The 14897-nt window shown below is 38.7% G+C and overlaps 1 protein-coding gene across 1 annotated transcript in view; it reads left to right on the top strand.

Annotated features, from left to right (window-relative positions):
• The window catches only part of LOC149015633 (uncharacterized), a 101883-nt gene that overhangs the window by 65684 nt on the left and 21302 nt on the right, over positions 1-14897 (top strand). The window contains exon 10 of the mRNA XM_089157458.1: positions 13798-13982. Within this exon, the coding sequence (XP_089013584.1) occupies positions 13798-13982 (185 nt within the window). The remainder of the gene's footprint in view (positions 1-13797; positions 13983-14897) is intronic.

The following is a 14897-nucleotide window of genomic DNA, read 5'->3' on the forward strand; positions in this document are numbered from 1 at the left end:
TAAGCAACTAGAAGTGGTATTCTAACTAGAACTACTATCAAGAGACACAAGTACACTTCCTATTCTAACAAGTAATCCAATTGGGAATGTATTCCGACTAGGACTCCTAAGCACATCTCGACTCCAACCAGTAACTCAATTGAAAAACAAAAAGTAGATTCCAACTGCTAAAATTATGGGGTATCTAACTAGGCCACTCTGTCCTCAAGGAGGTGGTAAAATGACCAAAATACCCCTCACGTGATTTGGCCAGCCCTTGGTGCTGCATGCTTGTGGGCTGATTTTGGGCCTAAAATTTGCACTGCCCTATGGTTGCCATTCCTGGTTACATCAATAAGAATATAAGAAGCCCACCTCAAGCTCAGCCTACCGTAACCCAGTCTTACAGCTTAGAATCAGGTCATGCTTGAAGCAGGTCCAGCCCCAAATTAGGTTCTTTTTCTAGGGATAGGCCGAAGGTTGGGTCATCTAGGTATGGGGCCTTTATTGGATGTGTTTCCTTTGTAATTGGCCAACTCAATGGACCTAAAATATGGGTATATGAGTTGAGTATGAGAATTCCTTTACCTAATCCTTTTTTCTCTAGGCTAATGCATGTTGTTTAAGTAGTCCTTATTATAGTTGATGAGGAGCCCTTGTTAGTTGAACTATAAAATCCAAGCCAGCTTTTGTCAATATAAGTTAGTTGCAGTCAGTCTCTAATTCAGTCAAGTTAGATAGAGTCCAATTAGGGCTTCTAATTTGAATAGGATTTCATTACTTGGAAGGCTATAAAAGCCAGCTATCACATGTAATTAATTAACCAGATTAAGATTAATAAAATTCAGATTTTAGGCTCAGGCTTGTCTTTGCTTAGCCATTCCATCAAGAGTAGTGTTCTCAGCATTGGTAAGGAACCTGCAACTGCATGGGATTAGGGTCTCTTCTGAAGACAAGCATGGCTTCCTGTATGGCTGTGGATTTCAGCCTTCATTCTAGTCGTTCTTCTCCACAGCATCATTCAAGGCTCCAACATCCATGTAAGTGGCGGGCAGCATATCTCATCCCCCTTCTACCTCACTTTTTCTTTATCCTGAACTTTTGACTTCTTAAAAATTAGCACCCCATATCTTCCAATCTTGCCATCCAAACTTGGAGGAGGATCATAATTCATATCAGTATATCCTCATCTACTTTCCCTTCAAGTTTCAGCCCATTCTAACTAGCCAAACCCTAGAACTTCAAATTCAAATATATTTTTATAAGCCAAAAACAATTCAGATATTTTAGGAGTCAGCAATTGGATTTCTACCAAACATTGTGAGAATCTCTTATGCATTAGAACCTAGGTTTGATCCCAGTTCCAGCCCAAACTAAGAGCCATAAATCCCAAAAACCTGACTTAGCAAGTTTACTTTGAAAGCTTACTAAGAAGAACTTTTTCCCATTTTATTGAAACAGAACCAAATTTTCATCATTGCATTTTGAACATTATTGAAACCTACTAGCCCAATCCCCTCCTAAACGCAACCCTAAACCCTATCTAAAGCATTCTCATATAAATCCAAATTTGAAGTTTGTTAAAGGGGTAAAAGAATCCAGATAATGTCCACTAAGAATTAGCACGAGGCATGAATTCTTGATGGGATTGGGGTTGTGGTTCAATTTCCCTGAGATTCCAGAGAAATTTTGCCGAAATCTCAATTTCTGTGAAAACAGAGAAGAAATGCCTGGTGAGAAAAAAATACTAGATCTCAATCCATTTCGGTAGAAATTGGTTTCGACGAAATGGTCCAACCATAGATTTAACTTTACCATGTTTCAAGCGAGATCTGTACACTTTGTAGATCTCTTCTTGATACTACCAATTAGGTTTTCCATCTCCACTCTCAAGCACAATTTTTGCTTCAAATCCCTTGTCTCCCTCAAATCCCTCCACTCTTTTGTCAAAAACCTCTACTTCGCTGGATTGTTGGGGATTAAACCTCATTTGGAATTACTATGTGAATTCTTTCCTAAATCTAGACTTCTTGATAGTTGATGTATCAAAACATGTTTGTTTCTCTTCAAATCAAAATATGTTTCATTTAGGAGCATAATCTATAAATGTATCATCATTAAGCCTTGTCCCAACTAAATGAGGCTAGGTACATGGATTCTTGCCTTCCAATCAGCTCTATTTGAGGCCATGCTAGGTACGAGACCTAAGCTATACATATCCTTTCTTACCACTTCTCTTAAGGTTATCTTAGGTCTGCCTCTAGCTCTTCTAATTCCTTCAATCTGGATTATATCACTTCTCCATACAAGGGCATTTACAAGCCTCCATTGAACATGGTCGTGCCACCTCAGACGACTTTCTCATAGCTTATCACTTATCGAAGCAACTCCCAGTCCAACTCTAATATGATCACTCCTTATCTTTCCAACTCTAATATGATCAATCCTTATCTTATCCATCCTAATTTTTCTTCTCATCCATCTTAGCATCCTCATTTATGCAACACTGAGTTTGTCTATATGATTCCTTTCAACAGCCTAACATTTTGCACGTTACATCATAGCTGGTCGAACGACAGTCATAAAGAATTTTCCTTTGAGCTTCAAAGAAATACGTCGATCACACAAAACCCCGAATGCACCACTTCATTCACCTTTGTAAGCTCGCCATGGATGCAGCCCCATACCAAAGAGCTAAGGTTGCACTAGAAAAATAGGTGGTCTATACTTTCTATACCAGCCCAACACAAGCTACATTGTATGCACACCAAGATATTCATGTGTATTAAATTCTCCCTGGTGGGAAGTACATTTTTGAGACATCTCCAAGTTGTGAAGGACTGCATAGGGATATTATTTGAGCACCAAACCAATTTCCACCATGCAACTTTTGGAGCACTTTGTTTGCCACATTCCCAAGCTAACTTTGTTGTGAACTATTCTATAACATTTCCTTTTCCAGACCTCTAAATCATTTTTTGTTGGGCTCAATACACCTATGTGAGGTCTCTCCAGACAGTTAGCATGTTAGGAGAGTGTCCTCTGCAATTTTTCCTCCCTCCATTAGTGAGAAATCTATCCACCTTCTCCATATGTCATCCTGCAGCCAAAACAAATCCCATTTGCAAATATTTTAATCAAAATGCCACTTGGGTGCCAATTGTCTGGACACGTGTGAATTGCCTTCCCTTCTTTGATAATGTGCTAAATAAGGTTATGCTTTATCCCTATACTTCAACACCTTCCTCCAAACCTAGGAGCAGTTGTGGGAGGTATAAACCATCCATATGGTACCTTGTTTTAGATATTTGTAGTAGAGCTAATAGATCGGTATTCTATCCTTCTAGAAATTATCTACCAAATGTGTTTCAAGATTCTTGGTGTTACGTTCGCACGTAGGATTGGGTGAAGTGTTCATGTGAACTCAAGTTCCCTCAAATGGATCCTAAGAAAAATAAGAGAGCTCACGCAATCGACCTTTGTTCTTGCGTCTACCTATTTTTAGGAAATGGAAAGCACAAGTGGTTACTGCTAGGGAAAACCAATCCTCCAGTCCAATTCATTATTCTGCAAAACATACACAACTGAACAAGGATAACAGAATTTAAGGACTTCTTCTCACTCCGAGTCAGACTCAACGTTACCAATTGACTCACTAAAAAATAGGAAGATTGTACCCCACTTACTAATCCACCAAGTTACTCAACCTAATAATTGACTCACTAAAAAATAGGAACACTAACTTACCCACTTACTAACCCACAACAATAAAATAGGATACATTACACTCAGTCTAACTAATTAAGCCCCACAAATTCAAAAGAAGAACAATAGGAAGAGAAATCCGCATGCATAAGACACCTTCCTCCTCAAACGATACCCTTGTCCTCAAAGGTGTGATCAGGAAATCTAATTTTCATCAGATGCAGATCCTCCTAAGTAGCATCTGAAGGCGAAAGCCCCTTCCAATGCATCAGTATTTCTTGGCAGCCCTTCCAAATGTGATGATCCAACACAGCCTATGGTTGAGCAATAATAGTGTCTTCAGCATCTTGAAATTCAGGGAGTTCTTGTTGTACTTGCATGTTGGTTCCCGCTCGCTCCTTTAAACAAAATACATGGAAGACTGGAGGGACCCTTAAGTCACTGGGTAACTCAAGCTTATAAGCCACGGGTCCCACCTTTTGAATGATTTTGTGTGGTCCATAATATCTTGGGAATAACTTCAGATTTCTCCAAAGAGATATAGAGACTTGTCGATGGGGCTGCAGGTTAAGGTAGACCCAATCACCTACCTCAAAGCGCTTATCCACTCGGTGCACATCATTGAATCTTTTCCATATGGTCCTATGCTAGTTTTTATTGCAGCTTTAACTCCTTAAGGATTTGGTCTCAATCAGCTAGCTCCTTATCAACTGACTCCACTTGTGTAGCACCAGGTACATATGATAGTAAGTTTGGAGGAGATCAACCATAAACTACCTCGAATGGAGTTTTCTTTGTGGAGGCGTAGCACCCGTATTGTAACAATACCCAACCCATGTAATCCAACGAACCCATTCCATAGGCTTATCACCAATAAATCTCCGCAAATACATCTCGACGGTTTGTTTCATCACCTATAGTTTGGCCATTAGTTTATGGGTTATAAGCTAAAGAAAATTTAAAATCCGTGCCCTATAAAGAAATAATTCTTTCCAAAAGGCACTACTGAACACTGGATCCCAACCACAAACTATGGATTTTGGCATACCGAATAATTTGAAAATATTATTAAAAAAAAACTGGCCACCAATGTAGAAGAGTATAAATCAGATAAACAAAGAAAGTGGGCAAATTTAGAAAGCCGTTCAACTAAAACGAATATTGTAGATTCTCCTTTAGATTTTGGAAGCCCATCTACAAATCCAGATGATATACCAAAAACGGCTTTTTATACATGTCATAGCCACTTTGAGTTTTTAGTAATGCCATTTGGCTAACAAATGCTCCCTCCACTTTCCAATCATTAACGAATTCGGTATTCAAAGACTTCATCCGTAAGTTTATTCTAGTATTTTTTTTTTCTTCCTTTTATGACATCTTAATTTATAGCAAAAATTGGGAAGATCATCTTTAGCATGTGGAAATTGCTCTCTCTAGTTTGAGATCTCATTGTTTATTTGTGAAACGGGAAAAGTGCAGCTTTTCTCACAAGGAGGTCAACTACTTGGGACACGTCAGTTTGTCATTAATGAAGGAGTATCCATGGATCCTGAGAAGCTCTTTGCTATGATGGACTGATGGAGTGGCCAAAACCAAAAATTGTCAAGGCATTACGAGGATTTTTGGGGTTGATTGGGTATTACCGCAAGTTCATTCAGAACTATGGTAAGATCGGTGAAGCATTGACAAACATGCTTAAGAAGGACAATTTTTCATGGTCTCCTCATGCAGATGCATTCTAACAGCTCAAGATGGTGATGACTAAAGCTCCTGTGCTTGCATTACCAGATTTTTCCCAATTTATTGTAGAATACGATGCTTCAGGAGTGGGCATTGGTGGTGTATTAATGCAGGCCAGGAGACCCATCGCACTTTTCAGTCAAGCACTTCAAGGGAAGAATCTACTCTTATCAACTTATGAAAAAGAAATGTTGGCGTTGGTGCTCACAATACAAAAATGGAGGCATTATCTTTTGGGTTGACAGTTCATTGTAATGTCTGATCAGAGAAGTCTTAAATATTTGTGGAAGCAAAGGATCATCACACGAGCCCAGGAGAGGTGGCTAATGGAACTCATGGGATATGATTTTCTCACTGAGTATAAATCTGAAGGTTAAAATTTAGTGGCTGATGCATTCTCACAAAAAAATGTAGGTGAGATTTCGGCTATTTCTAGTCCTATTCCTTGGTGGCTGGAACCAAATCCAAGAAGAAGTCAAGCATAATCCCAACTTACAAATGTTGGTTGAACATGTTGAACAAGGAGAGGTAGTGGGTCCTTGGAGCTAAAGTAAAGGAATTTTGTTTTTCAAGAATAGAATTTACTCAATGGCAGATTCCCCTAGTGGCCACCATTGTCAATGAGAACCATTCAAGCACACATGAGGGATATCACAATACTCTACACTGAATCAGATCAGTTTTTTATTGGGCAGGGATGAGAAGGACCATCAAGGATAACATTAAACAATGTGATATATGTCAATGTCACAAATGGCAAAACACCTTGCCAGCTAGGCTTCTTCAACCACTTCCAATCCCCTTCCAGTTATGGACAGATTAATCAATGGTTTTATAAATGGGCTTCCAAAATAAAGGAGAATCTACAATCTTTGTTGTAGTTGATTGGCTTTCTAAATTTGCCCACTTTATTCGTTCATCTCATCTGTACTCTTCTACGTCAATGGCACTGTTTTTTTATAATATTTTCAACTATATGGTAGGCCAAGATCCATAGTTTGTGATCAAGATCCAATGTTCACTAGTGCCTTTTGGAAAGAATTATTTTGCTTACAAGGCATGGATTTCAATTTTTCTTCGGCTTATCACCTATAAACTAATGGCCAAACAGAGGTGGTGAATTGAACTGTCGAGATGTATTTGCAATGTTTTATTGGTGATAAGCCTGCAGAATGGGTTCATTGGATTACATGGGCTGAGTATTGTTACAATATGAGTGTCCACACCTCCACAAAGAGAACTCCATTCAAGGTAGCTTATGGGTGACCTCCTCTAACCTTACTATCATATGTACCCAACGCTACACAAGTGGAGTCAATTGATAAGGAGCTAGCTGATTGAGACCAAATGCTTAAGGAGTTGAAGCAGCAATAACAACTAGCACAATAACGTATGAAAAAATTTCTTTGATGTGCACCGAGTGGATAAGAGCTTTGAGGTAGGTGATCGGGTCTACCTTCACCTGCAGCCCTATCGACAAGTCTCTATATCTCTTCAAAGAAGTTTGAAGTTATCCCCAAGATATTATGGACCATAAAAGATCATTCAAAAGGTGGGACCCATGGCTTATAAGCTTGAGCTACCCAGCGACTTTAAGGATCCATCCAGTCTTCCATGTGTCTTGTTTAAAGGAGCGAGTGGGAACCAACATGCAAGTACAACAAGAACTCCCTGAATTTCAAGATGCTAAAGACACTATTATTGCTCAACCATAGGCTGTGCTGGATCCCGCATTCGAAAGAGGTGCCAAGAAATACTCGTGCATTGGAAGGCGCTTTCGCCAGCAAATGCTACTTGGGAAGATCTATATCCATTGAAAATTAGATTTCCTAATCTCACCCTTGAAGACAAGGGTGTCATTTGAGGAGAAAGGGGTGTTATACATGCGAGTTTCTCTTATTTTTCTCATTTTGAATTTGTTGGGCCCAATTAATTAGATTGAGCGTAATGTATCCTATTTAATTGTTGTGGATTAGTAAGTGGGTAAGTTAGTCTTCCTATGTTTTAATGAGTCAATCAGTATGTTGAGTCTAACTCGGTGGATTAGTAAGTGGGTCAGTACAATCTTCCTATTTTTTAGCAAGTCAATTGGTAACGTTGAGTCTAATTTGGAGTGCGAAGTCATCCTTAAATACCGTTATCCTTGTTTAGTCATGAGTGTTTTGAATATTCATGAATTAGTACAATCTTTCTATTTTTAGTGAGTCAATTGGTAATGTCGAGTCTAATTTGGAGTGCGAAGTCGTCCTTAAATATTGTTATCCTTGTTCAGTCGTGTATGTTTTGAAGATTCATAAATTGAATTGAAGGAACTGGTTTTCCCTTAATAGAAATCACTTGTGTTCAAAGGCCAATTGCGTGAGCTCTTTTATTTGTCTCAGGGTCTATCCGAGAAAACTTGAGTTCACTCGAATGCATTATCCAATCCCACGTGTGTGAACATAACACCAGGAATATTGAAACATATTTGGTGGATAGCTTCTAGAAGGATAGCATCCGGGTCTATTAGCTCTACTATAGATATCTAAAACAAGGTACTATATGGATAGTTAAGACCTCCCACAACTGCTCCTAGGTTTGGATAAAGGTGTTAAAGTATAGAGAAAAAGCATAACCTTATTCAGCACATTGTCAAGAGAAGGGAAGGGAACTCACACATGTCTGGACAATGGGCACCCGAGTGGCATTCTGATTAAAATATTTGGAAATACGATTCATTTTGCCTGCAGGATCACAGCATATGGGGAAGATGGGTAGATTTCTCACTAATGGAGGGTGGAAGAATTGTGAAGGACGCTCCCCTAACTTGCTAACTGTCTGGAGAGACCTAACATAGGTGTATTGTGTCACATCCCCCCAGCCGGTATCCTATCTGGATTACCCGGGGAAGTGATCCACAGCCCAAAAGATCAAGTTTAGGAACGATCATATCCATTTAGCACAATAACATAATCAAAAGCAAGAACAAATCATTGTATTCTAATAAGTTAATAATAAAATTCAAGAAAAGATCTCAGAAGGATCACTAAGAATATCGAGTGCCAGAATAAAAAGATACCAAACAAAGACAAGTGTAGAGTATAGCGGAAATATACTCCACAACATATGCGGAAGGTAGATCGAAATCTAAGTAAAGCTCTAAGCTAATACAAGTAAAGTAAAAGATAAGTCTAGAAGAAACAAGAGAAATCTAATCCACATCTTCAGTCGGCTCTTCTTCATCATCTTCACCTTGCACTTCCTCATACGTACCGTCATAGTATTCCAAACCTATAGAGAAGTCTAACAAAAGATATGGTACAAAAGGAGTTTCAAAAGAAACCCAGTAAGGCAGTTAAATCTATAATAACATAAATAGCAGGATTTCAAAGCAAAACATGAATGCAATATGGTATGAGACAAACAATGAATGTATGAATCTAACTCTAGGTATGCTGGTCTCTATTGGCAGACATGCTTTAAGTCATAGCACAATACTTCTTTGGGAAGGTCTCATCACACAACGCCGTTTGGTAGTGGGTCCGGCATCCCTCGGGACATTCCATGGATGGGGGTTAAGTCACCTCTCTCTCACATCACCGTTTGGTCTAAGTACTGGCGCATGTCAGGGTAAAAGCCTAACCAAATGCAAGGTCTCCTAGTCAGTTACATCAAGTCAGATCCAGATCCGTCCATTCCTCGTCCCTGACGATCCTTTCCAGTATCCTTCAAACTAGAGTCCTCATAGTCCCTGACTACGGACTCATCAACCCTATTGGTCATCCACATATGGTAAACGGGAAGCTCTCACGTCCTCTCACAGGTTGGTTACCAGTCTTGAGCGCCCGTGAGCCCAAGTCTAACCATATGCAACCCTACCGATAAATGGCCTCTTTTGAGTATCCACAATGTGATCCATGTCCTCTTATGGATTGATTACCGGTCTTGAGCACCCACGAATCCCCATTGCTACCACGGGTCGTTCGGTCTCAATACCCCTCCGATTAGGGTCTGACATAACGGGGTACTCCTAGCCAAACACTACTAGACAATCCTAAATATGTCATCCAACAGTTTAGGAAGGTGTCCAAAGGGCATCTCCGGAAATATCCCATATTATTCCCGTAGTTGTCCAAGAACAGAAATGTCAAAAGGACACTTCCCCTTTCCAAACCATACTTAATCATACACAAACATAAATCCATAACATCACATATATGGTAACTTCATATATGGAAAGAAATCAATAACAACATACATCTTGTATAAAACTGGTAAGTAAATCATACATGAATCAATTAACATAAACAAGTAATGCTACTGTAATCAAGATTATGCAACAGTAGTATATCATTGTAAGAATCTAATTAAGGAAACAAATCAATGATATTCAAATATAGAAACTAGATTCATGCAATCTATGTAATTAAGGAAATAACCATCCTTACCTTATATAACTCGTGATGGATCTTAGGGAATCAAGTAAGACCTTGACTAAACTTGGGAAGAAAGTCCTAAACAAGTATATATAACATATTAGGAAAGATACCTAGAAGGAAAGATATCAAAACATCCAAAACAGACCAAATATGAGGTTGCTATACTCATTGGTCGATTGACTTGGTCTACTGCCTCAGTTGACCAATGAGTCGACCAACAGAGACAGTGGCCTTCAAAATCAGAGTTTTTAGAATATAGAACCGAATTTGGTGGTTCAAAAGGGTACCAAACAAGGGGGAAACTACTATGATAGTATCCTAGTATATAGAGGACTTCAAAACACTAATCAAATCAAGTCTTCAAGTTACAAATTAGGAAACAAAAGTTATCATAATTAGATCAATCATGGTTCTTGAAGAATTCATAATAAAAATCATTGACAAGAACGATAGGATGATGGATCATTGATTGTGATAAAGAAATCATGAAAAGCATGCATAGATCTTCAAGAAAAATAGATCTAAGACTGAAGAACATGAATCTAAATAAGGAAACAAAACTTACCATAAATGTATCAGTCATGGTTTTCGAAGAAAGAACTAGAGATTGATAGGTTACAACTCTTGTAATGAAAACGCAGCGATTGACTACTAATATGATCAATAAAACAGATCTAAGAAGATCAGAATTTGAATCTAAAGATGAACGAAGACAAGATCATGATTTAGATCATGATTCCTTCAAAAGCTTGCAATGATCATGATTAAGATCATTGCATTAGCCATTAATCCTTAGGAATTCATGAGAGACGAATAGAGGGATGTTTGCAACAGAGAATGCAGCATCTTCTCTACTGTCTCGACCCAAAAAGGAAAGAAAATCAGAGATGGAGAAGAAGAAGAGAGTGTAGACATACCTTTGAGGCAAGAGGAAGAAGATTACATGAGTTCTTGCGAGAAATCAACCAAGGATGCAAGGAAATTGATTAGAATGGAGTTCTAACTCGTTCCAGAGGCTTAGGAAGCAGAGGAGACGAAGTAATCCCGAGATTTGACTTAAATAAAGCAAGAAATACCTAAATCTTCAAAACAGATCTCATTGGTCGATTGGATTGGTCTACTAGCTCCAATCAACCAATGGAGACAACAAGGTACAGATTGCATTGTTTTGGTCATAACTTCTTCGTTTGAAGTCCGATTGATCCGAAATTCGAAAGGGAACTCACACAAACATACTAAGACTATCTAGCATGAATTTGACATCATCCATGGTCCAAAAATCAGTACTTTTATAAATTGGGAACATGAGTTTCTAAAATGGAAACAACATGGTTCTCATAGCAAACTCACCATGGATTCAAGGGAAGAATTAGAGAGATCAAGGCTTCGCTCTAATGGAATATCAAGAACATATTAGAGGCAAGAATAACTAAATAGAAAATCAAAAGAATACTAATCCTAGAATGAGAGGAATCAAAAATAGAAACTTACTAGAATGCTTATATCAATGGTCAACATAGAAGGCTAAAATGGCTAGAAAGAAAGGGGAATTGATTCGAATAGATGAAATACATTAGTAACAGTAGTAAAGGCTAAGATCAAACATGGTAAACATTAATTAGAAAAGAAGCTACTGTAGAATGGTCATGCTGTCCAAAATTCAATCAAAATCAGTGAAGAATTGAGGAGATTCACCATGTGGTTTCAAGGAATGCATAGAGTGATTGGGGGTTCACTCTAAGACATAAGGAGATTAGAGAATAGGTAGTTATAGTAGTGTAACACCTTCTCCACAATCAAAACATCAAGATAGACAATAAGAAGAAGAAAAGAGAGAATAAGGAGATAGAACACTAAAATCAAGGTCCAACTTCAAAGTGTAACATTAAACTAACCTTTCTTCACCCAAAACAGATAGGGTGTCCTGGCTAGGTTTGGGCTGGATTTCACATATTGAGCCAAGCAGAAAATGATTTAGAGGTCTGGAGAAGTAAATGCTATAGGACAATTCACAACAAAGTCAGTCTGGGAATGTGTCAAACAAGTTGCTTAAGAAGTTGCATGGTGGAAGGTGGTTTGGTGCACAAATCATATCCTTATGCCGTCCTTCACAACTTGGAGATGTCTCAAAAATGTACTTCCCACCAGGGAGAATTTAGTACAAACAAATATCCCAGTGCACACACAGTGTAGCCTGTGTTGTGCTTGTGTAGAAAGCAGGGACCACCTATTCTTCCAGTGCAACCGTAGCTCTCTGGTATGGGGCTGCATCCATGGCAAGCTTACAAAGGACAGAAGGAAAAGGATTTGGTTGCAATATGTGACCCTGTGGATGATGAACACATTTTGCAGCTTGTGAGATTGGAGACTTAGCAAAACTAGCCTTTTCTTTTTACGAATGATAGTTATTAGCTTTTTTTTACCATTCAGCACATTTGGACATGAGGAACTTTAGAATTTTTAGAAACAAGTCAACGTCAGAAGAACAAATTCACATTGTAGCAGCAATAGTAGATGATGTTCACAAAAAGTGGGCAGCTAACCCTATTGCATGTGAAAGAAATGATTAGTTATCCAACAGAGCTGAGATGTGGAATACACAAGTTGAGTGGAATCCTTAGTTGTCTAGACCTTGTTCTTGGTCCAAGCTTCCTCAACATATGGTTGCATTGCACTGTGATGGGGACCATGGGGCTCTAATTGACTCAGCAGCAACTTATGGAGGCATGGTAAGAAATGAGGAGGGAAATCATCTGGCTTTTGGTATTAATAATGGAGATGAAAGCAATTTATGAAGGCTTAAAGATCTGCATGTTGAAAGGTTTGATGGCTGTTTCTATCCAATCTGATTCTAAGTTGGCAAATTTACATTATAAGTGAGAGGATCCAGGGGCCTTGGAAAGTCCAATCTATGAATGAGATAGAAGGCATTTGTCCTTCATGAAAAGGAATTTGTGCTTGTGTGACAGGAAAAAAACTAGCCAGCTGACTTCATGACTGGCATTCAGCTAAGACAGGGCCAGGTGGAGCAGAAACCAATGGGTTTTCCAGGGAGCTAGAGAAGAAGCTTATTCAGAAAGATGCAGAAGCTCATGTGTAATTCAGACTGTAATCGTAATTGGATTTGTTTGGGACACTGGTTAGAAGGGACCCCCTTTTGATGGAATCCCCTTCCCCCAATTGGGGTTCTAGGAGATTGCCTATCTGCATCTTCCCTCTTTCCAATACAAAACAATTTTAAGAAAATATTGAATGCACTAGTAAGTTCTCTGTTTTGTATGTGATGTACGTTTTACATTATTTATTTATAGTATTTTATGCCTATGTATTGTATTCTGCATATATCCGAAGCATTTCCAAACATTTCTTGACCATCTCCACATGTAATTTTGGCGTATCTTGAGTCTTTTTATGCAATATTGGGGGTGCATTGGTCTCTCTTCCCGACTTCCTTGGTTAGGATTATTGTAGTTGGGGAATCAAGTACAGAAGAATCCCCTACAACCAGTTCCTTATTGATGAATTGAATATTAGAATTAAAGCCTTGGATCTTTTTATGAACAGATACCCTAAACAAATATTTTGGTTTTGACATTCCTAGATCATTTTGGAATCATTGGATTCACAATAGTTTGACTCATAAAAATTAGACTGACTAAACTTTAAAATGAAACAAAAATCAAAAGTGATAGACAATTACTGATGACCTGATTTCCTTAGATCCAGCAGTTGAATAGAAGTGTAAACTGGCTTTTCTGTTGGTAATGGTAGTATGCAGGGCTATTTTGTTGTTAGAGATGAGCATAACCCTTGAATATGTTTCTGCATGTGATACTGCTGTTTATTTCAGCCAGTGCAGGTGCTTCACTTGTGAATCAATAATAGGATTGTCAAATACTACATGGTGCTATGCTGAGTATCTTACTATGTTTTCCTGACATATTGTCCCTTGCAGCTCAAGAACTGGGGGGAAAAATGGTATGCAAACAATACGTTCAGAGGGGCTTGGGTTTGGCTCCTGAATGCAGTCAAATTGGGGACAATTCAAACAGGGTACCATTGGTTGTGTGCATTAGCCGACTGGTTGCTCAAAAGGGTCTCCATCTGATCATGCACGCAATTAAAAAAGTGGAAGAACTGGTAAGCCTTCCATGATAGATGAGTTATAAAGTCACACTTCACACCAGCCTGCACCCACCTGCACACCTGCATGCACGCTCTTATTCAATTCAAATTAGCTGGAAAGAATAGGATGTCTGGAAAGGATCTACACATTTTCCGAAGTGATGAGGATTACATATGTATGGAGACATGTCTGGTTTACAAATCAATTGCCAAAAAGTTTGTAAATTTGTACATCATGTAGGATCTTAAGGGAAGTTTAGGTTTTGAGAAAAGGTCTTCTGGGTTGCTGACAGAGGCTATCTTCCAGCCACTGTGTTTGTCATGGTTGTCAAAGCGTCCGCCTAGGCAGCAAAGCGGTTTTTCAACCGCTTAATTGACACCCATTCTGCAAAGGAACTCCAAGGCCCAAAGTGACATAAAACCTATTTTTTGATGAGATGGACCCCGTGCCCGTTGACAACAGAATGTGAAGCATAAGTCATATCAACATCAAAAATCAATGAATCAGTAAATGCCCATGGTTTGATGAGATGAACTTATGTTTGTGTTCTTTTTTAAATAATTTTTCATATTTGTGATTCTTGAATGTTTGTTTTTTTTATTTGGGATGAATCTGACTATTGAATATTTGTTTAGCTTATTGTAGAAAGTAATTGTATTGAAAGATTTTGACTTAACTGCTTTGGTCGCCTTTTTGCCTCCTAGGCGCCGCTTTGTCACTTAATCGCCTAGGTAGAACCCCCAAACGCTTTGGTTGCCTTGCCACCTTAACAACCATGGTGTGTGTTTGTTCTTCGAGTTTCCTTTAGTCAACTGCCATGCTCACTCCTAATTGATGCATTCACCAAACTCTCAGCTGGGAAATCCCTCTCTACCTTTGTTTTAGCAGAACTAGGGTGTGGAAGTCTTTTTGTCTTGGACAATTATTAA

The sequence above is a fragment of the Hakea prostrata genome, chromosome 5 (genome assembly GCF_041222555.1).
Source record: "Hakea prostrata isolate BN-2017 chromosome 5, UWA_Hpros_2, whole genome shotgun sequence".
NCBI lineage: Eukaryota > Viridiplantae > Streptophyta > Magnoliopsida > Proteales > Proteaceae > Hakea > Hakea prostrata.